The 26,458-nt window shown below is 38.4% G+C and overlaps 2 protein-coding genes across 5 annotated transcripts; one reads left to right on the forward strand and one right to left on the reverse strand.

Annotated features, from left to right (window-relative positions):
* Positions 1–36: 36 nt before the first annotated feature.
* Positions 37–13,418, reverse strand: znf362b (zinc finger protein 362b). 4 transcript variants are annotated; one of them, XM_044212940.1, is made up of 10 exons: positions 12,706–13,418; positions 11,460–11,549; positions 10,390–10,453; positions 9,839–10,073; positions 9,019–9,123; positions 7,650–7,968; positions 6,677–6,901; positions 6,120–6,198; positions 3,126–3,284; positions 37–2,263 (listed from the first exon to the last, which is right to left on the reverse strand). In XM_044212940.1, exons 3-10 carry the CDS (start codon positions 10,450–10,452, stop codon positions 2,147–2,149), a joined length of 1,302 nt encoding a protein of 433 aa, XP_044068875.1. In that variant the 5' UTR covers position 10,453; positions 11,460–11,549; positions 12,706–13,418; the 3' UTR covers positions 37–2,146. The 4 variants fall into 4 exon arrangements, with proteins under 4 accessions (XP_044068875.1, XP_044068873.1, XP_044068874.1 ...); XM_044212938.1 differs by having other exon boundaries at positions 9,839–10,100; positions 12,706–13,414; XM_044212939.1 differs by lacking the exon at positions 11,460–11,549 and having other exon boundaries at positions 12,706–13,415.
* Positions 13,419–14,225: 807 nt separating this feature from the next.
* si:ch211-112c15.8 (tumor necrosis factor receptor superfamily member 1A) lies at positions 14,226–26,436 on the forward strand. The gene is made up of 10 exons (XM_044212941.1): positions 14,226–15,266; positions 16,276–16,372; positions 16,480–16,602; positions 17,078–17,203; positions 17,360–17,408; positions 19,299–19,516; positions 19,809–19,970; positions 20,934–20,971; positions 21,311–21,404; positions 24,532–26,436. Exons 1-10 carry the CDS (start codon positions 15,252–15,254, stop codon positions 24,849–24,851), a joined length of 1,242 nt encoding a protein of 413 aa, XP_044068876.1. The 5' UTR covers positions 14,226–15,251; the 3' UTR covers positions 24,852–26,436.
* The last annotated feature ends 22 nt before the right edge of the window (positions 26,437–26,458 follow it).

Consider the following 26,458-nt stretch of genomic DNA (forward strand, 5'->3'; position numbering starts at 1 on the left):
AGGTACAGTTTTTTGTATGAACCAAGCAATCAGTGATGAATTTATAACAGTCTGTTTATTAAACAAGGTAAAGATACAAAGCTTTTTTTCCTTTTTTAAACATTGATAACCTTAGTTTAACTTCTCAGTCTTGGCTGTGCATATTTAGTTGTCTAGAAACTGTATATGAAACCACAATGCAAGACAGGAAAAAGTGTAATAAATCTACGCAATATCTTTTCATAGAGAACATGGGTTAAACAGTTATCATACAGATTACAGCTCAGGAACTCCATGCGGAAGGAAAAAAATAAAAATGTTTACACGACTGAATACTGCAGAACACAATACAGAGTAATGGTAATGGGATGATAAAACAGTTAAGGCTTACATGTAAATAACTGATATAAAACATGAATATTAATAACATAAGGGTAGACTAAAATAATTACATTAAGTTCTTACATAAACTTTTACAAAACCCAAACAGAACATGTTTATGAAAACTTAAAAATAGGTACTATAAATGAGTAACATGTTTTACAGTACAGCAACATGTACATTTTCCCATTATCTCAAAAGAGAGAGTAAGTTGAAGAGGCAGGGTCTGTTGTTGGCGTAAATGTCTGTTTTCAGGCCAGTGGCTTGAGTAATAAGTTTTTATTCTTTTGAAAACATACTATATACTGTATATGTATTTTACATTATTCTTAGTTCCATCTCAAACGTTATGTCTAGCCGTAGCACCTTTTCTGAAGTGCCCTGAAGAATACAGGGTACCCTATTAGTACCATCCAGAGGTTAAAATTACAGTAAAAATACAACAAACAATACTGTGTACAATAAAAAGAATACTAAGGAGAAAAAAAAAAATCAAAAGGAGAAGCATCACCTCCACATTAACTCATAATATAGACCTATGGAATATGACTTATACTGCAGTTTATTCCAAATGGGTAAAGCTTATTAAACTTAAAACAAAATACTTAACTGGGTCAGAGTAGCTGTACAATAACTTCACATTTTGGTCCAATGTTTAGGTTTTAAAATTTACCACTTCAGTAAAATTTAATTTCAGCTGAAGTGTATTAAAAAGTAGGGCTGAGTAGAGTAGAGCTGGCACTGATACATGTGCAATGTATTCAACCGCTAATACTTAGAAAACAATAGTCAAAGCTTAGCTGAGTAGAGAAAGTAGACACACACTATAACAAGATTTGCTTTCTCTTAAAACCTTAACATGGTTCATATGGCACTAGTTAATGGGACATGAGGAAAACGTAATGTAAAAAGCAGTGTTTCTTTGATCATATGTTATGACCATAAAGGTGCCATAAAGGTGAACATCAAATATGGAGTGAAAGATTTTGAAAAAAAAAAAAAACCCAAAACATTAATCTTTCTTCCCTTACATGTTGCTCTATTTTTGCCTCCCCAAATCAATAATACAACTTCTTAATACAATCATTACATTTTTAAATTGTCACCTACCGATTGCCTTTCTTTAAATTTAGATGACCCTGTACTTGCACAAAAATGTGAGTAAAAACAAAGAAAGTAACAGAAAAAAGACTGTTATTTATACACAGTCAGTACTCTTAGCTGCCACAAGTAATGCCCTTTGGCATTTTCCATCCAACAAGATTGAAACAATTTGAGCCAAAACCACAAGGCCTAAAAGTGCTTTAAGATTATCTTTGGATGTTTCCAGAATACACCCAGCAAAATGTTTTCTACTTTCTCAATTCTTTATAAGGGCAAATATCATCTGGCACATTTTGGAAACCCATTTCATGGAAGAGGAAAAAAAAACATTTCTAACTAAAACAACTAAAACATTTCTGATGGCCAATGCATCCGGCAGTTTACATGACGCTTACGAAAGTGCTTATTAAATCTGACGCAAGACATTCTTTGCCACTCAATCCTCCGGACAACATCTAGCTGTATTGTTACATTCACAAAATAACGCTGTGCTCATTTTTGACAGACGGCCTGTGTCAAGATGGATGGAGGCAGCCTGTTTACTGAATCTAGCACTGAATGCTTATGTCAGCTGTCATAATGCTAATGTAAGCCTTATGTAGATGGCTGTGGGTGCAGGGCCTCATAAGCTCCAGCCTAACGTAGACTCTGAATCCGACCTGCTGCTGAGCGGCTGGGGAACTCAGATGAGGGAGATGCGTATGGGGATGCTGGGGGACTCGGTCCTCTGAGGCGACTGGTGGCTCACTAGGTGCTCCACCACCGTATGTTTGGACATGTGCTTCATAAGGTAGGTCTCCTACAAAGACATGAAAACACACCAAATGGTCCAAAATGGTAAAGTGACATTAAAACAACAGATTGGACAACAGCCTAAAATAAACCCAGTTTTTTATCTTTATCAGCGATCACAGTTGAATTTCCTGAATTACTGCTTACTGACATACCTAGTTATCTAGAGTAGGCTACCTTGTAAAAATATGACATATTCTGGATAAATGTATATGATGTCAGTGGATTGAGCAAGATGTAACAAATGTAGCAAAATTTTAACTTTGGAGGGAGCTAAAGAAAACAAATTTGATCATCTTTTAAAAAGCTAAATTCACCAAAAAGACACTGGCTTTGCATTTGGCAAGAACAAAGCCAAAACAAAACCTATATTTTTGGACTAACTGACGTTGCTGTTCACAGTTCAACCAAACACTACAGCATCTGATTTCACAGATGAGTCTCAGTCTCTTTTTGAAGGTGTGCTAATTGGCGAAATTAGCTTCTGTTACGTTTTGTTGGAAATTAAACCTGCTAACAAATATTCACATTTTAGAAGCTGGAACCAGTAAATATCAATTAATTGTTTCAGCTTTAGAGTAATCTGTTGGGCTTAGAAATATATTTGGAGATGGGAGGTGGTAACAAACATTTTGATTTAACTGGAAAAGAGATTAAATACATACCTTGCGAACCAGTTTTAAAAGTAAAAATGATCTGTATGTTTGAATAAGCGCAAGAACATGTTGAAATCTTCACAAACAGGAAACACGGCTAGTTTCAGGCCAAGTGAGACAAAGGCCATCTTGTCAGTCATATAAACTGTCTGAAAGCACACTGGGAAAATCTGACACACATAAAGATAAACAGATAACCAGAGGTTTACTCACTGAGGTGTATGCCCGGCCACACATGCTACAGCAGTAGGCCTTAGCGTTTTTGATGGCATGTGCTGACAAGTGGATCTGCAATGATGCAGAGTCTGAGTAGGCACGGTAGCAGTTAGGACATTTATACGGCTTGTCTTTATTGTGCTGCCTCTGGTGAGACTGTTAGGGAAGAAACACAGACAAAAGTTATTAATTTGGACATTTGCCTTGTGATTAAAGTCAATTAAAGCAAATAATTTGTTTATGTCTTTACCACATTTTTTGCTGTGTAGTTGTCTACCACAGTGTAAAGTAACAGTTCTAGTAATATCTAGTGTGTCAGAATTGTTTTTTGTAATTAGTATTGGATTGAATTTTTATATAAACATTGTCACGTTTTGGTCAACAAATCAAATGACTGCTATAAAATATTAACAATAAAAAAATAAAAACTACACAAATCAGATGTATATTCCTACATTAAAGGGGACCTATTATGCTCATTTCCAGCTCTTTTACTCTGGGACTCCACTAGAGTAACTTTGCATGATTCACAGTTTAAAAAAATCATTATTTATCTTATACTGGGCATTTATGCAGACCCTCAGTTCATCGTCCGTCTGAAACAAACCGTTTTAGCTCCTATGTCTTTAAGGCCCCCCTCCCTAAAAGCTCACTTTCTTCTGATTGGCCAACTTCTCGGAAGTTTATTCACCCAGTACTGTGAGCTGCACACCACCTCATTGTCTTGCCGGTGTGGTCGCCGTTTATGATAGTTACAGTAACTTAGCTTGGAAAATAGGGAATTGGGTTGTAAAAATGATCGCTAGATGCTGCCGGAGCGGAGTGTTTCTGGGGACAAGGCTTCACTGATTATACACAACTTTTACAACTTTATTCACTGATTTTAGTGAAACTGGATCATATTTTCTGGAGGAAATTGGTTCTGGTTTTCCCTCTGAATTTGCTAATGGACAGATAGCTTTAAAGTAACCGCTAACTGCTGCTATTGTAGCTGCCGTTAGCCAGTTAGCCATCAACTAGCAGTGCCTTTAGCTTAGCGGACTGCGACTCCGAGCTCCCAGTCCAGGCAGAGTGAACTACCTAATGGGAACGCTAGCTGCATGGCTAACTGAGCTAACGGCAGCTACGGTTATTAAAGATTAAGTTTAACCACTGATTCTTCACTTGTTCTTGCTTTGGAAGTCCATACAAAGGGAATTTGCGCTCGCAATGAAAAAAACTGACTCCGACTCTGGGCCGTGCCTGCACGAACCCAAATTTCCTGGCCTCGCTCTAGCTCTGTTTGAGGGTGTGCCAAACTAGCCGCTAGACGTGTATTATGCAAATGTATGCCTTGGTTACATAACCAAGATACGGTACAAGAGGCAGGGATTCCAACAAGGCGCATCAGGTTGTGCTTTTTGTGGGAGAGAAGACCGTCCTTTGGCACAGACTTTGGGCTTTGTGACTTTTCAGACCTTTTACATGCACAAATTTGCTATACAACGCAATTAAGGGCAGGGACAACCTGAAAAAGCATAATATGTCCTCTTTAATATGCACCATAATCTAATCTAATCTAATCTAATTCACAAGCAACAGATTAATTCTCAGACACATAAAGAATGTGAGTATTATGTACATGGTGTGTGCTTAACTTCAAGATCTGTCCACATTAACAGTGTATTCCAAGTAGTCTCCCCACTTTGCCACATATTTCTCAGTCCTGTCCTTCGAGCTGAAATAAAACTGTTCATATGATGCCACTTTTGCCAACTATACTGGTCTGAATAAAGTCCTTGGCTCCACGGTGACATGTCCTCTGTGGATCACTGAGAACATATAGCCTCGGTCAGAGCTCAAAGTTGGTCCGGGTAATGTTTTTTATATGTTCATGAACCTTTCACCAATAAATTCTGAATCATGGAACATTCTCAGAGTAGGTGAATAAGAGTCCCTTCAGAGCTGCAGCACTTCCAACAGTCAGCATTGTCCCTAAGCTTAAGTCTAAACAGTCTGGAGGGGGTCCAATAAAAGCGATTGAGAATCTTAAATTGGATTAATCTAATTTTTATGTGTCTTGATACCCTCTTAATAGTTTTCACATATATGATCCCACTGTTTCTCTGTAACTTCAATGTTTAAATCTGCTGTCCATGTTAACTTCAGAGCATAAGATATAGTAAAATCAAATAGATGCCTAATGTCCCAGACCCATTACCTTTGTAGCCCATTCCTTTCCCCATAATGACTAGCAGGTGTCGGAGTTGCAAATACTTCCAGAAATTACTTCTGGGCAGATTGTATTCAGTAACCAACCTCTCAAATGACTTCAGACCATCTCCCATTTTTCCAATTTTTGCAAATATGATCTAACCTTTTAAAGTACATATGGGGTATGGTGATAGGAAGACAGTGAAGCCAGTAATTCAACCTCAGGATACAGTTCATCTTCAGGACGATGACTTTTACCCATAATGATAAAAAATAATGGTGACCACCTTTCGGTATCTAATGAAATTAAAAAAAAAAAAAAAAAAAGATTTGTTGACGGAAGAGAATACCAAGATATTTTATACCTTCAGTAGACCACTGAAACGACCATGCCTGAAATAACGTTTTTGGACAGGCAGTATGAGGTCAGTGGAAGAGCCTCTGACTTAGACCAATTAACCCGGATAGCTTGGAGAACGATTCAATATTATCCAAAAGTGCTCGGACAGATCTAGCTGGGTCCGAGGCAAACCACAATATGTCATCCGTGTAGAGCATAAGCTTATGTGTAGACTCACTCTAATTCCCTGAATGTTTGGGTTCTTATGGATAACTGTCGCAAGAGGTTTGAGAGCTAGAAAGAAGAGCCATGGTGATGCCGCCGACCACTGTCGTGTACCTCTACCAAGTGTAAAATAGGATGAGATGAGACCATTGTTTGTACTGCGGCCTTCGGGTATCTATAAAGGATTTCTATGTCTAGTGTGGCAGAATTGGGTTGTGTGACTATGTACTGACCTGGAGGTTAGACAGCTGGGTAAAAGCCTTTTCACATCCGGGGTGAGCACATTTATAAGGCCTATCGCCAGTGTGGATTCTGTGGCAAAAGAAGCAGTTAAAAAAAGTTAGAAATTACCCTAAATGTTCCTTTTTAATGACTTTGATGAGAGAGACTGACTGCAGTTGAACCAATTGAACTGTTGCAAACAAGATCAAACAGATTCCACATCAGATTCTATCACTCCAACTTCTCGCTATATATTTTAGTCAACCTTGATGTATCTAATATACAATAAGAGAAATACCTAGCCAGGAAAACGAAAACATTAGGGTAGATTTTATCTAAATTCCCCAAATGATATGCCTGAAGTACGTCAGCAGACAAATTTTCTGCAAGAAAAAAACACGACTTTAAAAATACTGTAAATATTCTGTTAATCTGTAATCTGTGTGATCTGTGTCAGATTTCAGTTGCCCAGGTGTAGCACAGTGAGTTAGCAGCAGCTCCTCAGTGGCTATTTCCTTTCCCCACACTAACTTGACTTTTACTGCTTTATATTCACAGCTGGACCGACCTGGTGTGCTGCTGCAGGTGTGACAGCTGACGGAACGAGTTCTCGCAGTAGGAGCAGTGGTAGGGTTTTATCCCCAGGTGGATGCGCAGGTGCTGGGACAGGTAAGAGGCGTTGGCGAACGTCTTGGAGCAGTGGGGACACTTGTGTGGTTTGGCCTCTGTGTGGGACTTGGAGTGAATCTGCATCTCTGACTTGGTTAAGAAGGTGAGCGGGCACACTTTGCATCTTGGTGACAAAAAAAGAACACAAAAATCCATAGACATGATCAGATCAGGCTGTTTCAGGCAGGTTAAGTTAAAGTATGTGTAGAAATAGAGCTCTAAAGAGACTATACAGTGTAACACCATTCAAGACAAACAAAGCAAAACATGACCAATTCTGAATCATAATCTATATCCAAACTAGCCGTAGCACTCAGTCCCAAACAAAGTCAGAGTAGAGTTTATTTCTGGATGAATTCAAAAGAAATAGGTAATGGTTTAGTATCCAATTAGTTACAAATATTCCTACAGACCTACAGTACATTGTGTTAACCTCATAAAGTAAGTCTAAGTCTTGAAAGCTCAGTTTTGTTACAAGGTTTTATTGTGGAAAAGAACTACTGAGAATTGACTAATTCTGCCAGCCGGAAGTCGGACCATTTAGATAATGATGTGACTCATTGCCTCTGAAGAGAATAAGAAGAAATGCCATGCCATGTTTTTCTAGGTGATAATAGACAGTCCACTGAGTGAAGCATTTATCCAATCAGGTGAAAGATGGGTTCATATTGATGTCTCAGTGAGGAGCACATCTCAACCATCTACAGCGTACTTAAATCCAAACTTGTCTCAAGCAAATGCCTATTGATCTTTTGCAGACCATAATTAAATCTGTGAATTGGCTTTTCAAGGCCAGCACTGAAAGGAAATATTGTTCCCCCAGTGATGCAATAAAAACTTGAAAACCAAAGTAGCGGCTTCCTGTGTCTAACCTGTAGGTTTTGCCTTCTTTGGGTGCGACAGTGACACAGCCTTGGTCAGCTAGGATGGGGTAGGGCACCACCAGCAGAGGACCAGACGGGTTTTCAGCTTTGATCTTCTTCCGTCCCCGGGGTGCCTTGGGTGGGGGGCCCAACAGTCCAGCCAGGCCTCCAACTTTCATGTGGTCCATGCCAGGACCGCTGGCCAGCCCAGAGATGATGTTCACAGAGGGGGCACCGCCCAGGCGGTTCTGGCTGCTGGAGGTTGGAGTCGTGGGGGTCAGGGCCTCTGAGGTGCTGTGGCTGTCGGGTCGGGATGAAGGAGCCAGACCTGTGGAAGTGAAAACCAGAACTGTTTTAACACAAACACCTACAACAACACTACACATGGCTTCTGATTATTTTAATAACCACATCATTATTTTTGCAAGTTCTAGCTCTAAACTACAGATTTACATTTTTGGTACACAGATATATTTTTGATGACCAATTTTGATTGCATGCTACACAGTTTTCAATGTGTTTTTCCAACTATTCCAAAGAACAATTGGTTTAAATTAATTTCAATATGACATAATACTCAGCAGACTCCTAAAACTTTGAGTTGTGGAATCCATCACAGTGAACATAAAGTCTGTATTATTTATGTCCAGTGTTACATGCGGCACACAACTTGAGTAGACATGAATGAAAACTAATGGCTGCCTGGAACAGTAGAAAAATTACACTGAAATTCCTACAGCACAGTTGAATGTGGTTAGCTGTGATGCAAAGAATACATAACCTCAGCATGTGTATCACTTGGAATTTGACCAATATATTAGTTTTATATCTTGTCGGTTTACCACAAGTCAGGTTATCTGGAAGTTTCAGTTTTGGTTTGTACCAATGTCAGTCTAAAATTATTTGTACTAATCTTCAAAAAACCATATCTGTGTACCCTCACCGCCAGCCATCTGCCATAAAACCAACAACGGTGTCTCTCAGTATTATTCCCTAAACGTTGTTGGCACTCTAATGCACTGCCCAGCCTGCACAATACACAGTCTCTCTGTTTATTTCCCCACTTTAAAGCCTCAGGAACTGTTTAATACACCTTTCAACTAACTAATGATACACTAAGTATCTCACCAGTGTCCCATGGGGCCTGTCAAAATGCACACTGAACGCTAAATGTAGTGCAGTAAATGTACTCATCTTGTCTTATTTACCAGCTGTGGTATTTCCTTCATTGTACCTTTACTGTGTGTGTCTATCCCAATCTATCGAGACAATTAAACAACTTGACTGATCACACTGCTGTCGATTTACACAAGAGGCTGATTTTCTTGCTGATATTTCCCCATGTCAACAGACCACAGAGGCCAACTGACTGCAGTACCTGAGCGATGGTTGACCCGGCCAGTTTGCTCGCCCAGCTGTCTCATGTGCCAGTCTTCCCACAATCCTTTGGCCTTCACTGCTGACTTGTCGTCCATATTTCCATCTGGAAGTTGTCAGGTGATGGCATTTTAATCAGTGAATTGAACAGTAAATTGTATCTTGATATAGACAGACCTTCTACTGTGTTATGCTTATGTGTTAGAATACCACACAATGTGAAGTCAACAATTGTAGTCTATAGAGGCCGTCACAACCTTATTGTCTCTTATTTTTTATGTTATCTCATTCAAAATTATTTGATGAAAGAAAATCAACCTTTTAAAATACATATTAGTTAGATAGCTCTTTAACTTCACCTTAGAGATTTAATAAGTCTATAAACAACTAGGGCTGGGTATGGTTTGAAATTTGCTGGTACCTGTGCAAATATGATAGTGGAGTTTCAGTACCAATACCCAAATTACCTACCCATTAGTGTTTTTTTTTTTACATTACCATTTTTACATTTTTTTCATTTCACAAAATATGTGAAACTTCTCAATGCATCAGTGTTTAATGTTGTCTTGACACATACAGCCTTAAGGGGACTTTTCCTAGGTAAAATAATGACCAAAGTTTCCTGATTTAAACAGAAAATATCTGATCAAAGAAACAAGTAAACAAGACTAAAAATCTGACCAAGCAGTCAATGCCAACTTTTAATGCTTGACAGTCTTGGCAGTTTTTGATTCTTGATGCTAATCACACATTTGGGTCTATATTCAAAATGTATCGCGGTCCAGTACCTGGGCCTACAAACAACGAAGTGAAGACTGTACCTGGTCCAGAGCTGGAGGCAGGGCGAGCGTGCAGAGCGATGTCTGGTTGTCCAGAGCCCTGCGGCTGTGGGTGGTGGCCTGGCACCTGCTGTGGCTGGGGCTTTGGCACCGGCATGCCGTGCTGAGCACTACCGTCCGGGGACGAGGTGGGTACCAGCAAAGACTGCTGGGAAGGGGTGGAGGTAGGCGGCAGGTGCAGGGGTCGGATCTTCTCAGCCATCAGCTGCTCCTTGATCTTGTTAATGAGCACCAGGTTATCCAGCTGAAAGGGTTAACGGGTCATGCTCAACAGAAAACAGCCACCGTGTGTGAATGTCATTCATGCCCCAAAATCACATCCCAGGAAAGAAAACACTGACCAGCACACAGTACAAATTACATTTTTACTTTTTTTTTAAATCTACGAGAATGAACTGTGACGGATTCTCACTCTGAGAGTTTGTTTCACTGACGGACTGGTGCTGAATGGCTGAAAAGACATTCACACATGGAAACAAACGGCAAATAAAGGTGGAAATGTCACAGTAATTACATGTTACGAGTGGACTTACCTGGCCTGGCATGGATGGAGGTGGCGGCCAGAAATACGGGTTGTTAAATCGAGGCTCTGCCATTCTGAAATGAATAACATTTATTTTAGTCACATTCAAAAGTCAAGTTAAATTTAATAAGCCGTTATCTGACTACAAATTTGTCAAAGTCAGTCAGGATCAGAGACGGGTTTATGATGCAAAGCACTGTTTTTCAAACTGCAAAGAGTTTAAACATTCTAAACAAAATCTATAGAGCATAGGCAGAGAGTGTTATTATGACAGACTAGCAGACTAACTCTGAAGATGAAAAGGATGCCACCCTAACCACAAACAATTAACAGGTTTCATGTTTAGTAGAAAAGATGAGCATTTTCTTTTGGCCCAACTGTAAGTTACATTTCATTATTTTCCATCACATTCACTTTCATCTAGCTTTGCATGCACTCATATGTTTAATCACATATTTTTTTTAAGTATTAACAACAATGTATGGTGCTCAAATGGCTTCACCTATCCACTGAGGACAGATTTTGTAAAGAAAATCATCCTAGAGGGTAACAGCAGATTGAAAATTGGACCGTTATAAGACCAAAAATAAATAAATTTAAGATTTTGGGACTCATCATGTAGGTAGGTTTCACTGCATAGGTGGCACAATTAGGGGCAATTGGAGGATTTTAATAGGCAGCTCCATAGAAGTTATTAATATTTTTAAAGGGCTTGCGTTATTACATATTTGTTCAGATTTACAATTTCCTTTAGGACAAATGCCAAAGGTTATTTTGCATTTTTTATGACGATTAAGTAAAAAGGAGGTTTGGTTAATCTAGACAGGAAATTTTTCACCACAGGCAAGTGTATAAGGTTACACGAATATGTAAATCTTATTTTGGTTTTGGGTTTTATGGGTTTTTAATACTTAAAAATAAATCAAATGATTTTGGCAAAAAAACATTTAAATTAAGACAGAAATACAAATTGAAGACAATTTAATGTCTTTTAGGCTGGTATTTGAAAATGTGTATATAAAAAAAAAAAGGATTTAACTTGACCTTGGAAACATATAGTTTGACAACAAAAAATCTTACCTCAAGGTTCCCTTACCACATTTTTCTAGCTTTCATCTGCATCTCCCAGTCTCTCAGTGGATGGAGTTTGCACCATCTGCTGAGGTAGACCTTGAGATGCAGTTGAAAGGCAAAGAAATCCAGTAAGTGGACCTTAACTTAAAATTTCTTTATCAAAAAACTGGATTTAAGATTTTTATGGACCTGCACTAACCTTGAAGATAAAATAAATAAATTATAATAATAGTTGTTTTTTTTAAGTCATAAACCAAGAGTTGTCCTTGGATAAAGATGTCAAGGCAACAGTGTAAGAACTTGCTATGTTACATTTATGCTAATAACTCAGTGTGTAAATTAGGCCTAAGTTACAGTGTCACTATGAACCAAAATGTCACCTTTAAGTTAACACAGGTCAAACATCTAAATGTCACCTAGAAATATTTTGTCACTTATAAAAAGACATGAGTCTGACAGCGCCTTCGCCGTTTAGCTTGGACATTTAGCCCCCCTATTCCTTTTGTCTGAGTGTGAATTCCTGAAAATAAGTGGACGTCGCTTTAAATTTTCAGATAAACGCAATGAAAAAACTTTCCATTCTTTGACTTTTCGGACATGTCGGCAGTCTGAGAGCATCTCTGGACTCAAACTGATGGAGGGTTTCGGGCATCGACCCTCCCGGTGCGACTCAGACATTCTCAGACAGTTTTCTTTAAACATTTCCAGACAAAAGAGAAACAAAAATGGCAGCCTTATTTTTATAAGGCGGGACGCCATATTCTGCAGACCCCAAAAATTTAGGAGCATGAACATCTTGTCGTGAGGATGGTGTTGGGGATAAGAAGCGACCGAGGCGAACACAAAGGTGTGTTTATCATGTCAAAGGCATGAATGATTGTTTACGGCGAATTGCAGGTTTGAATAGCCCGGCCTCCCCACCTCTTAAAAAAACTGACACTTCCTACAACAACCTGCAAAAACAGCACGGAAACGGACAAGATGCGGGCTCGACCCAAACACCACACCGATTAAAACAACCGTCCCAATGCGTTAAGGTCAAAATATAACCGGCGCACAATGCCATGTCTCCCGAAAGACGCTGTGCCATCTTAACCAAATTTCACTTTTAGGGCTGCTTTTTTTCACATTCTGCAACTTTTGGACGAATCAAAGGACAGCAAATGCATTTTGTGCACAATGCACGCATTTAAGAGGCTATCGCTTATCAGAGAAATGCACAGCAGTGAAGACACAAAACATGCACAAATACCTTGTGTCCTGATTGCAGATATTGTGTTGCGAGTACAGCTATAATATAAAAGGTTGATGTTCTTTCTGCCTGCTTCCAGTCGGACCACCGCTTCCGGGTCGCTTTGTTCACTTCTGGGTGCTGCTGCAGGCACAGTACAGTACAGACACAGAGGGAGATATTCTGCTAATGTTGCTTTGTATTTTTACACGATGACCTACTTTATTCACTTTATTAATGGACAGCGCATGTATGATGAATCTAATAACGTTATTTCAGTGCATGTTTGGATTGGATTTGGCCACCATCCGCAGGGGTGGAAGTAGTATGCTACTGAAATTCTGAAATAGCAACGCCACGATGTAAAAATACTCTATTACAAAGAAAAGTACTGCGTTCAAAATTTCACTTAAGTGATATACTGACTGCTAAGTGTACCCAAATATCAAAAGAAACAGTGATTAAATAAGAAAAATGGCCCCTTTCAGTGTTAAATTACTGAACCTGCTCACAGTGTTCCAATCTGCAGCAATGCATCATATTTTATGAGCTCATCTTCATCTTAATATTTTATATGTGAAATCTTATGCTGCAAAGAAACAGTCAGATAAATGCAGTAAGGGTAAAACTACAATCTTTTTTTAAGAGAGACTAAGAAGGCAGCATAAAAACATTGTTACAAAAATAAATACAATACAATCATAAACAGGCTAATGCAACTATCACATGCTTCAAAAGCCTATAATTGATATCAAGTTAAGATGCATAAACTATATCTAAAATAAAGTAAAAACAATACATTAGAAGTTGACTGAGTCCTTTTTTTTCCAAAATCTGGACAGTGATAAGGTTAAAACTGGGCTAAATTTGGTTGAAAGTAAAAGTTTTTAAATATATAAGTTAAATATGTATATCTGGGTATAACTGGTATAACAGGGTGATCTCAACCATGTGTTAGCATTGTGCTAACACATGGTTCACAAACAGCATTTCAATGACCATATTTCACTGTTAAGCGGGAATTTTGTGTAGTTAGGATTTGCTTCACATTAAAATTTAGTCATTGAAACAGTGTTGAAATTATAGCTATATGTAGCTTAGACATTTAAAAACATTTGTTTTTTAACCACATTTAACCCAGGTGGAACATTTACGTCTAGACTCTTATTGACCTCCAAATAACCAAATCAATGCATACTGGGTAGGGGCCTCCTTGACGATGGTTTTACCTTTTGTTTAAGTAATTTATGTGCACTTCCTATCTGCCGAGCACCATCGTTTTGTCAGTATTGTACATCTAGTCGGTACCCCATACCATGTCAACATTGTCTTGAGTTACTATTTATGAATCTACATAATCATCTTACTTAGTTACTTCCCAGTGCTTGATATAATTCCATTGTTCAGTGCAGTTTGAGTGTCAGAACCATAAAAGAGACAAGAAACATCAAGAAGATCATCAAGAAACAATCAAGCATCAAGTATGATTGAAATTGATTTCAGTCAATTTGCAAACTTAATTTCTACCAACTTTTGTGGGGAACAGGTGAAAAACCCCCAGGTGTTTTAAGAGTTTAGATATGAATAGTAGACTAAATTACTAATATACAGTAAGTAATTAATTTAACCTGTTTTTACACATTATTACTTACATATAAGTTATTCTCTATATTGCTTATAAGTTATATATACAATAATAGGCCAAGACTGAGATTTTTTTTGTAGTCAGCACTCACACACACAGCAGTTTTTGAAGCACAATCAAGTTTTACTGCAGCAGCAAATGTCTGTTAATTTTTATTGTGTGTGTGTGTTCAAAGGCTTTCAGTCAAGTAGACTTTTATGATAAATTTGATTTTTTTCAATATTCACCCCTTTGATCAGGGATTGAGTTTACTGTATTTGATTGATCCTCACTCAGGTACATGCCTACTATCTCAACTGAATTTGTATCTTTGTTTTCAGTCTTGCTTATGAAGAGAAGGAAAATGGGGTAGCTACTAATATGCCCTAATAAATCCAGTGTGCTGCCCTTCCCTTTCACACACCACTACCACCACCACCTACATCCAACCCCTGTATCTGGTTCTTGAATTAGTCCCATGTATGTCATCAGTCCTTGTGTCTGAATCATATTATTATCATAGTGCAATGGAATTATAGGAAACAATCAGGCAGAGGAACTCATGCGCTGGCGTTGCCACCAATAGTTGTGTCACTGTGTGGGGGGGAGGGATTACTTGATCACACTGTGTTTCCTGTTTCACACACTGTTTCTCTGAAAACTCCAAAGAACTGACAGCTCCAACCCACAAACACGCAAACACACACACACACAAACACACACACACACAGACAAACACACAGGCTACCTTTAACACTTTATTTGACTCAGCTTTAAAGGAATTCTACAGATAGCTTAAAGCCAGCATGCCTCATCTTGTTAGGGAATTTAGTGATGTCCTCGCCTGGTGATATATTGCGATAATCAGCCTTTTTTTTTCTAAGTGAAACTAACACTCATCTAAAGTTGTTTGTTTAACTTCCTCAAGGTCTACTCTTCCAACATGGACTTTGTCTTGGTAAGTAATCCAATCAGATCTTTTTATTTAGCTTTAATTTAGTTTCTGTGAGAGGATTTTAGATAATCATCATTGTTACAGGAACTGTAATCACAGTATTGCTGTTGCCATGAACATGACCAAACAAACATACAGTATGTCTCAATATACATTTAAAATGTTTACAATTTTTTTAAGAACTTGTCATTTGCATATCCTTGAGTACAGTGTATATATGCAATCTCAAGAGTTCACATTAAGGCTCAACATGTTGCTTCTTGCTGCGAAACACCAAGATTGCAGTGCTGATGATAGTAAAACATGAAGTTATATGTGGACAAGTGAAGTTGGGGAGGTCTGTTGGTTAATGGGGCTTTTTGTCATGATCTTGCAGCTTTGGTAGCACATTTTACAACCTAATAAATGTGCTCAGACTGCTACTAACGGTTATTTACATTATTGTTTAATCTACCAATTCTTTTTATGATTAATCGTTGGGTCTTTAGAATGTCAGCAAATAATGAAAAATGCCCATCACAAGTTCCCAAGAGTCCAAGGTCACATCTTCAGATGTCATGCTTTGTTTGACCAACAGTCCAAACAGTTAGACTGAAGAATGCTTGGACAATGATCCATTGCAAATGCATGTACTATCTGTTTTAAACAAGACTCCATACAGCTGCATCTCCTTCCTTAGATCAGATTAAGCTGCTATGGGAAGCTGATATGCAAATATCAGTAATGTCTTGGCAGTTAGCAATTGGTCTGGTTCATTCCTCATCAGCATGCATCAGGCATGGGCTACAACAGTTTGGAGTGCTTCAGAGGCAACAAATTGGAAAAACTTTTTTCAGCAGTGGTTGAGAATTGCTTAAACTTAGGGTGTAAACCTGGCACCCATACATGAGGTTTTTGATATCCTTTCAAATGTTTGTGATCCTAACCCTCTGATGTCCGTTTGTATGGTAGCTGTGGTGTCAAAGTGTCACACACTGTACCTCAGATCATCAAACCTCGTCTTTTGTTTCAGGTTTTCCCACTGTTACTTGCCTTCCTTTCCACTGGAGAGAGTTACACTGAGGTGACAGAACAAACCACTATGTCATGTTATGCAGTGTGCCCACCTGGTAAGTTAAAACATGGAACTGTATGCATTGGCCTTGTGTTGTAGAGTTATTGTGGAATTATCACATGTTAACTCGTTCCTTTTCTCCTTTTCGCCACCATTTCCAAGGATATCATAAAGTTGGTGCTTGTAATGATCCTGGAAAGCACAGATGTGAGAAATGTGATAATGGCACATTCACAGAAAAGCACAACTTAATACAGAGATGCCTGAGGTGTGAATCATGTGGCCGTAAGTATCTTGTTCAAATACCATAGATTGGGTTGGGTGATAGAAACACTTGCTGTCAGCTTGTGGTACGTTGTGTAAGCTTTTGAAGTTAAATTTGACCACAATAATTCATTGGCATGACATTTTATGGTTATTTGAATAAAGATATGATGCCATTTGTTGCAGTTAACAATCGCCTGTTTTTTCTCATGATGAGCTTCATTATCATTCTGTCATGCCATTCTGATAAAGTATAGAAATTATAATAGCAAAAAAATATGATAATGATAATTGGAACAGGTTTAGCATACATTTTGAACTAGACTTAAGAAATTAGCTGTGTTCTAACTGAAGCAATGTGAAACTTGATGATAATAATCCTTGAATCATGCTTTCCCGATTTTATTGTACAGCATGAAATCCTGTGGCCACCTTGTCAGGACTGTGTGTTAATGCTGTGCATTATGACAGAAACACTGTTTTGATTTTTCCCCAGATTATGAGGTGGAAATAAAGCCCTGCTCCTTTAATAGTAATGTGGTATGTGACTGTAAAGAGGGATACTACAGTACAGGCTCTAACCCTGCCACAAGATTTTGTCGTTCATGCCACTGTAAAAACAGTAAGTGAAGTCAACGGGTGTTAAAGCCCTAGATTTGTATTCACAGCTGCCATATTGATTTATATTCTGGCTTATTCAATATAATATATGCATTCTAAAAAGGAAGCCATATAGTGTTTTGAATTCTCACAATCACTCTCATATTTTCTTTTTCAGGGGCTGATAATAATCCTGACTACAAAAGGAAGTGCCAGCACTGCCAAAGGTGGGAGATCTTACAATATGACAGATGAAAACTCAGACATGTTTAGATTTTAGTTTTTTGTGACAGAGTGGAGAGCACGCACACAGAACTGCAACCTCAGCTGAAGGCAGAAATCAGAAAAAAAATCCATCTGCATACTGTAGTAGATTCAAAATGTCTGTTTAAGAGGCTCTTTTATCATCTGATTGGCTTAGTGTGGGAGCAGATAGATTTTTAATTATGCAGATTGCAACCAGAGTAATGAATGTGTTTGTGTACTGACAAAAACCTCTGTGGGGTGGAAGCAAAAGCTGAAACAATTAGAAAATTAATTTAATTTTGATAAGTGATTGTTTCAGTAGTTTAACCAAGCAAAAATGTGAACTATTGGCTGACTCCAGCTTCTCAAATGTTACGATTTGCTGTTTATGTTATTTTAAATTGAATGTCTTTGGGTTTCTTACTGTTGGGCATACAAAACAAGATATTTGAAGACATTTTCATAAACAAAACAAAAACAAGAATGAAAAAAAAACACAGCTATTTTGATCTTTTAACTGCCTTTTAGTCTTGATCTAAAATGTATCTCCATGGTCAAATCAAGCATGGTATGATTTCAGTTTAGGGGGCATGTTGTCTTTCGTTAGAGTGGAGGACACTTGTGATTCATTTGCTCTCATTCAGAGAGCATTCAGCTCCTCTCTTTTAGACACTCAGTTCCTGTGGTTTTACTGAGGCCCAGCACTACCTGTGCTGATTGTGCTGAACAGTGTGGCTGCAGATGTTCAGAATCAGAATCAGAAATACTTTATTGATCCCCGAGGGGAAACGCTTTTGTTACAGCAGCTCACTATCACGTCAGTGCACACAGGAATAGAAGTACTAAGTCTTCCGCTGAAGATACTCCTTTGTTTGACCAGCACGTCATGGAGTGGGTGGGAGACACTGTCCAAGATGGCATGTAGTTTACCCAGCATCCTCCTCTCTGACACCACCGACAGAGTCCAGCTCCACCCCCACAATGTCACTGGCCTTACGGATCAGTTTGTTGAGTCTGTTAGCGTCCGCTACCCTCAACCTGCTGCCCCAGCATGCAACAGCATACAGGATAGCACTAGCCACCACAGACTCATAAAACATCCTCAGCATTGTCCGGCAGATGTTGAAGGACCTCAGCCTCTTCAGAAAATAGAGGCGGCTCTGGCCCTTCCTGTAAAGAGCTTAAAATGTTAAACGTTTAACACAAAGGCGGTTTTGTTAAGACTGTTAGGGTAGCTTTACTGATAAAGGATTGTAACTGTGCACACAAGATTGCTGTTTTGCCTTTTAAAAAACACACTTTAAGGATAGGTTCAAGTCTGTCTTAAAACAATTGTCAGATGCCCATATGAACATTGTAACAGTTTTTACTTGCTGTAATCATTCCATCTGTTGATGCTGGCATTGAAAGATCCCTTTCTAATGCGCTTTTAATGTAAGCGACGGGGGACAAAATCCACAGTCCTCTTTCTGTGCAAAAATGTATTCAAAATTTTATCTGAAGCTATTTTGGGGCTTCAGCTGTCAGAGTTAGGCAAATCAATCTTCCAAAGTTACAGTCTTTTTAGTACAAATTTCCCTCTTTTTGTTAGTATACTATCCCTCCACTACAGCTTAGCAGGGAGACACTGTCCAGGCAAAGATTTTATACAAAAAAGACTAACTTTTGAAGATATCTGCTTGATTTGACTAATTCAAACTGTTGAAGCCTCATATAAGCTTCAGATAAACTTTGGAACATATTTTTACACAGAACAAGGACTGTGGATTTTGTACCCCATCACATTGAAATTGTGAACGTATCCTTTAATGTATGGATAAATATGTTGTCAGATTCCACTGTTGTCTATATTAGTCTCTCCTTTTTTTCAGTAAGGGGTGTTTGAAAGACCCAGAATGCAAGAGGAATTCTACTGCAACTACAGTTCCACCTTCTACAAATCCACCTACAACTACAACCACATCTGCAACTACATCTACAACTATATTTATGACTAAATCTATGACTTCGACTGCTACAGCTATATCTACAAGAACCACAGCTTCAGACAATGCATCGACTCCTACTGGGAATCCATTTCCAAATAACTGTTAGTTCTAAATCTGTACTTTAACAAGTTAGTTATAGAATAACTCAATGGCCTGTGGTTTTGTAGTTTTAAAATATCATATGCCCTTTACACACACATTAGATGTGGATATTTTGGTAAGTTTAACAGAACCTGATTGTTTTGCTGCATCATGTGTGGTTGGATTTTAATTAGTTAAGTTATCTGGAGGATCATTCATGTTTTCATCATAAAAGGTTTTCTGACAGAATTTCTGTATGTTAGAATTGATGAGTGGTGGAATGATGTCAGTGTTTCTTTGTGTCAACAACAGTGAACAAAACCTGGCTGTATCTCATGGGGGTTATGGCAACATTTCTGGTGCTGTTTTGGCTCCTGCTCTTCACCAAGAACCTGTTCAGATACCCAGACAGTTGTCCCTGCTGGAGTCCGAACAAAGACCTGGAGCCACCTGTCGAGGACCCCAAATCCAACGGTAAACAGTGGTGGAATGTAACTAAGCATATTTACTCAAGTACTGTACTTAAATACAGTTTTAAGGTACTTGTACCTTATTTGAGTACTTCATTTTATTTAAGTTCTACCTCTACTTCACTATATTTCAGAGGCCTATATTGTACTTTTTTACTCCACTACATTTATTTGACAGCTTAAGTTACACTTTACTTTAGAGATTAATATTTTACATACAACAACAACATCATATGATCAGCTTGTAAATATGACAGTGTTATATACCAAACAACTCAACAGTATGAAAAATAGTTTATACTAAATACAATATTAAAATGCTGCTTACACATGAATGTATCTGTAATAATAATCCACTATTATATATATCTAATAATATAACACTGCCAGGAGCCATTCCGCCTACAAATGAGTACTTTTACTTTTGATACTTTAAGTACATTTTGCTGTTAATGCTTCTGTACTTTTACTTAAGTAACATTTAGAATGTATGGCTTTTACTTGTAGTGGAGTGTTTTTATTGCTACTTTTGCATAAGTAAAAGGTCTGAGTACTTCTTCCACCACTGACAGTGACATGAGTAGCTTAATCCTGTCGCTTGGTGGTTTGCATCACTTCCCAGGCTTAATTTTTCAAAGCTTCAGTCTTTAACCTCATTAAAATACTTGATGTATAAAATTAAGTAAACAAATACTTTAAATATATACATTTTTGTGCATTTTCTTTTGTAGATACACAGCAGGTGCTATCACACAACACAACCAAAGATAAACTTGAATTAAAGTGTGTGTATAAAATGCAAGTTTAAGAGACATTTATTGCCACAGAACATATTTCCTGTATTAAACAAAAGAAATGTATTTTCACAGAAATCTCACTGAGTTTCCTTTTTGCTTGAATTAGCTTTCTTGGCTGAACATGTCTAAGCAGGAAGCTTTACTGATAATATCTGCTTTCCTCCTAACAGAACAACACAGTCATCGAGACGACAGCCCGACTACACTGGTTTGTGCTCAGTTTCATGCTCTTTGTGTTCTGCTGAGATAAAGATATAGATTGGAGCAGTACTGTAGGTGGACAGTCAGAGAGCCTTGTGAGAAACAAAAACCCAAACAAGCATGTAAAGGTCAATAAGAACAAAGGTGAAATGTTGATCACAATTTCTAGTTAATTTATTACAGCTTTCGTTAAATTTATCAAGATAATTTACTTTTAGAAAGGCTGAAGAATCGTAGAAAAGGTTTCAGTCGTAGGCTGAAGAATTTCACCAGTCACTCTCTAACACCTTAAAGAGTTGGTTGCAACAAAGATTTTTACCTCCACTTTCTTGTTTGTCCTTCCAAGACATTTACCATATCGGAGGAAACTCCCATGATGACTCTCAGTCAGAGTCCAGCCACACCAGAACATGCAGCCCACATCCGTCAACTACTGCCAGGTACTGAACACAAAGGTAAGAGTTGGTATTTGATGCTCGACTGCAATGCACAGCCTGTGAAAGAACGACTTGGTTGGACTTTGTTCAATATATTGTGATGTTTGACATCATTGTTCCTCTCCAACACTGGTGCAGGAGGACGATAACTAACAAATGGTAACATTTCATAACTAATATTTTACCCAAAAACATTTCAGTGGAATATAGATGAAATAAGTGGTTGTATACACATCAGAGATATGTATATGTAAGATATCATTTCATTTAGATTTTTATCTTTTACATTCATTCAGCAGAAGCTTGCATTGCATTGCAGTATGAAACAAACTTAAATTAAGTGAGCTATGGCATGTTAAAATAGGCCTGAACCATGGATTGTAGCTGTCTATGTAATGTCATAATTGCTAACTAACAATGAATAATGCAACAGCGCACTATTTTGTTTTCCCTTCACCCTTTTTCATGGAAGGTCAGAGGTCATCTCATAGTAGTATTATTGCTACAACTGCTACTACTGTTGCCACAACTGCTACTACAACTACTACTACTAACAATAACGTAAAAAGATTCATAGGATGATACTATAGAGAAGGAAAGCATGTATGAAAGGTAGCTGATGATCTACTTTGAATCAAACTGTAATGAAATTATCACCCTGTAAGCAGAGCAGTTTCGATAATGTGTTGAGATGTAAAGCCTGACTCATATTATCGAAAAGACATTTTGCCTAATGAAAGTAAGAAACTTTCTCTGCCACTGTAAAAAAACTGTGAAATGGAGTCAAGAGTTCTTCAGGAGTGTCTACCGTATGAAACTGCATTTTTGAGGTGGTCTCGAACAGCACCAGGAGTAAAGAGAAACTGGTCATTTGAAGGACGGAGGGACAAACTACCTCAAATGCCTATTTGAAAAAAGAAGTAAGAGGAAGAGTGGCAGATTAATTTTTGCTAAGATCTCAGAAAGCCTGTTTAGATAGATTAGAAACAAGTGATACAAAGGTGTATAATATAAACGTGTGATGATCAGATTTCTGACATCAGACACTTTATGACCCCAAAAGATATGTCATCACCGAAAGTCGATTGATGATGACAGTTGACAGTTGATTAACAAAGTCAAGAAAATTGAGAAAGATCCAATAAATTTGTTTAAGGGAATAATACATTAAAATTTCTGGGGTCATATCTAACTTTTGCAGTTCATTTTTGTATTTGTATGTAGTTGCTGTTTTCAGTGTCAACAGCATGAACACAAGAACAAATCCTTGGTGCTGATATTGTTTAAATACTTTTACATAATACCATAAAACTTTTTCTCTTTCTGCACCACAGACGTGTTTTATGGAGCAGTGTGTGTCAATACTTCAGAATACAGAAAACAGTTGTGATCTATGCTTAATGAGAGAAGCTGTATGCAAAAACATTGTAAACTCTTTCCTCTCAACTTGGACTTTGTGCGAGGTGACACTGGAATATTTGCAATATACTAACATAATATCATATCTTCACCTTTCAAGAGGCCTGATTCAGATGCAGAGAGAGTTCAGAGCTTCTTGAAAATTGGTAGCAGAGGAAGTGTACAAAATGTGTGAGTTTACCACCATTTTTTGATCAAATTAGTAGAAATGTAAGGGTTGAATTTGTAAATCAGATTACATAAAATTGGAACTTTAGTGTCTTGCTCAAAGACACTTCAGCAGAGTGGGTGCTTGCATGCACAAAGACTCCAGCTTGTCTGGTTCAAAGAAGAAAAATATCGTGATAGTTTTCCCCATCTGATTACTGATGTGGTGTATTATCTTAAGCTGCAGTTTTGTCACTCTCTGCTTGCTCAGCGTTCTATTTATCGTTGATCGGTCGTGTGGATCACGGTGTGGAGGTGGAAACTGGGAAACAGGACGCCCTCACTTTTTCGCATCAGTCAGCAGTTCGACATGAAAGGAAATGGCAAATCAGATAGTGAGTGCATGTCACTTAACGGTGAATTTGCATCCTTGTACATCATGTTTGAACTCCTTTGAAATCATCAACATCCACACGTTTAGATGTTATTTATAGAATGTGAAGTGTGAAAGTTTGATGAAGCCACATAGATTTTCCACTGCTTTTTTTGTTTTTACCTCTCATTTGCTCATTCTTAGAATCCATAAGACTTAATTAGTCTCCTATATTTAAAACAAATTACAGTAGATCAATGCTTCACTCTTGATATTGCAGTTTAAGTTGTTATTCACTAACTGCCTGATACAGCCCTGTGTTGCCCAGCAAACTTCTCAAATTCAGTTTAAGAAAAATACTCCTTCATTGACACTTTCACCTTAAAAACAACTGCATTTCTTGTCATTAATGATGACATGTTGTTGTGGCTGAGCTGAAAACCCTCTTGTGGTCGTATTGCTGTGTTTATGATTTAGGTTTATGTTCTCTATTCCTTTTCATAAGTTGGGGATGGTGGTTGTTTGCTTTGCTTTTACTGCATATTGTATGTCAGGGAATTTTATTAGGTGGACACAGCAAAACAAACCTGCATCCAAGTCACCTAATACTCACCAAGTTACCAAGTGTTGTTGACAGTCCTGTGCACTGTGTTGTTCTGTATCACTATGTTGAGTGACTTGACCGTATGGATGCAGGATGTTTTACAGTAGCTTTATGTCTTTTTTTATTTAACCCATGTACAAGAGGCAGTTAAGAATCTTGAATCTTTCCGCAGGTAGCAGTGCAGCAGCACCTTCCTACCTTGTCTTTAGCACACACTTTGTTGACAGTAAGAAAAATAGAGAATATCACCAAACTTATCCTTTAAGAGCACCTGAACCTTTTCATAATGAATGTAGGCACTGCACAGCTGATCTCCTGACATGGTATGCTCAAATGATTCTGCACAGTTTCTGTTTCTGATGACCTTTAGACTGGCCAAAGAACATAACGTTCTGCAGGACAGAGCTATATGAATCACAAAGAGAAAACGTGAGGCATTTGAAAGCACAAAAAAGTTTTATCTTGATGTGGTTAGCAGTAGCACATTGGACAGACAGCACACTCTTGCAGCTGACCTTTTTCCATAGCAGAGGTTTCAGTTTTGCACATCCAGTGTCCTCTGATTGTCCATGATTCTTTCCTTCCAGCTGCCAGACAAGATGAGCAATCGGAGCACTGGCCTGCCATCGTCCTCTACGCGATTATCAAGGAGGTGCCCTTGCGTAGATGGAAGGAGTTCTTGCGTCTGCTCTCGGTGGCAGATCAGCAGCTGGAGCGGGTAGAGCTGGAGGCCGGTTTGGGTCTGGGCTCCTTGGAGAGGCAGTACCAGATGCTGAGACTGTGGAGCCAGCGCTCCTCTGCGAGCCTGAATGATGTCTTCTCAGCCTTGCACTGCATGGATTTATCTGGCTGTGCCCAGCTGCTGCAGGAAAGCCTGGAGAAGCTGCAGTGGAGGCCTAAACTGTAGGACAGTTTCACAGCCTGCAGAAATTACACAGACCATGGTTTCAATGGGGCAATGCAGGGTACCTGAGGCTGCACCTGGGACACAAATACCATACTATCACACAATGAGAGACATCAGTACTTGAACCTTGGACACCAGTGCATAAGACAAGAAACTTCCTGGAAAGGACGTTACTAATTGTCGCTACTACATGGTACAACCACAGAAAACTGCAGTAATGTCACAAATGATCCATACTGAGTAATGCAGATGTACAGTATATTACAATCTAGCTAGTTAAATGGCATTACGGAGCACTGTGGAGATCATGATAGGCCCAACTACAATTGGAGTACTTCCTCTTTTCCTACTTCTTTTAACGGGTAAATATCATCAAATGCACTCAAGACAAGTGTATCATATTTCCTTTCTTGAGTCGAACTTTATTTTACCTCCAAACTGAAACTTAAAATGCAGAATGTACATATAGACAATAATAGATTTGTTGCAGTGCAGAGTCAGTTGCAGAACTGGAGTTTGGATCATTAAGTGGCTTTCTCAAATGCATGTGACGACAACAACAACAACAACAACAGTTGCATTTTTAAGGACATCATGACCTGTTAAAACTTAGGCAGAACTCTAGTAATCTAGGTGGAAATAATTAGGGGAATTCCCCTTCCATTAGCTGTACAACCAAAACATACCACTAAACCTCTAGCTTCTCGTATGGCCTCTCTTAAAGCCCAACGGTGAAGGTCTGTGGTTTTACAGCAGAGTGCTGAAATATAAATGTGTGAAAATCTATGATTGTGTATGTGTGTTAAGGTTAAGCAGAAGTGCTGAAAAGGAAGAAAAAAAATCCTTTTTAGAATTCTGTGGGAGTTTTTTGTACCTCCACAAATCAGTTTACTATTTTTTGGCATTTATCTAGTCAAAGTAAAGAGTATTTAAACTGTATGAACATTTCAGAGTACATCTATGATGTATGAGCAGTACTGATGCGGATCATTTCACCACATCTGACATTTCCTTCATCTCGTTTGACATGAAAGTCTAGTCTAATAACTCAGCCACTGATTCTTGTTGCACACCCTCGCAAGGGAAGAAAACTGAAATCCCCACAGGACGTCAGATTTTCAGTTTCTTGCAAATAAATGGTGTCAATGTGCAGCAGGCTGGGTTTTTCCTCACCACACATATTCCGTCCAAACTGATGGTTTCCTGTTGTGGGGTTGGGGTATCTCACTTTGAGAGTTTTTGTGTGTCAATTCAGTTACTGACAGTAAAAGAGTTGGACTTTCCAATTATTGGAGTTAATTTATGAATGTTTTAATATGAATCTAGGTGTGTTGTTTTTGGCTTTGGGCCTTGAGACATATGTGTGTGTATATACATTTTATAATGATTGTTTTTCATTTTCTGAAACCACTTATGGATGCTTGCATATTTTGTTACAAAACTCAATGAGTGGATTATCACACTGAAGGAATTGTGTCCTCAGTATACTCACCTATGGTACAAATGTATGGTAGTATGGTACTGTAAGAGCCTGAGTGAAAAGTGTCACCATACAGTATGTCATGAATAAAACTCTTGGCCACAAGATGGGAGTACTGGCTGAGTGT

Source organism: Siniperca chuatsi, linkage group LG10, assembly GCF_020085105.1.
Source record: "Siniperca chuatsi isolate FFG_IHB_CAS linkage group LG10, ASM2008510v1, whole genome shotgun sequence".
Taxonomy (NCBI): domain Eukaryota; kingdom Metazoa; phylum Chordata; class Actinopteri; order Centrarchiformes; family Sinipercidae; genus Siniperca; species Siniperca chuatsi.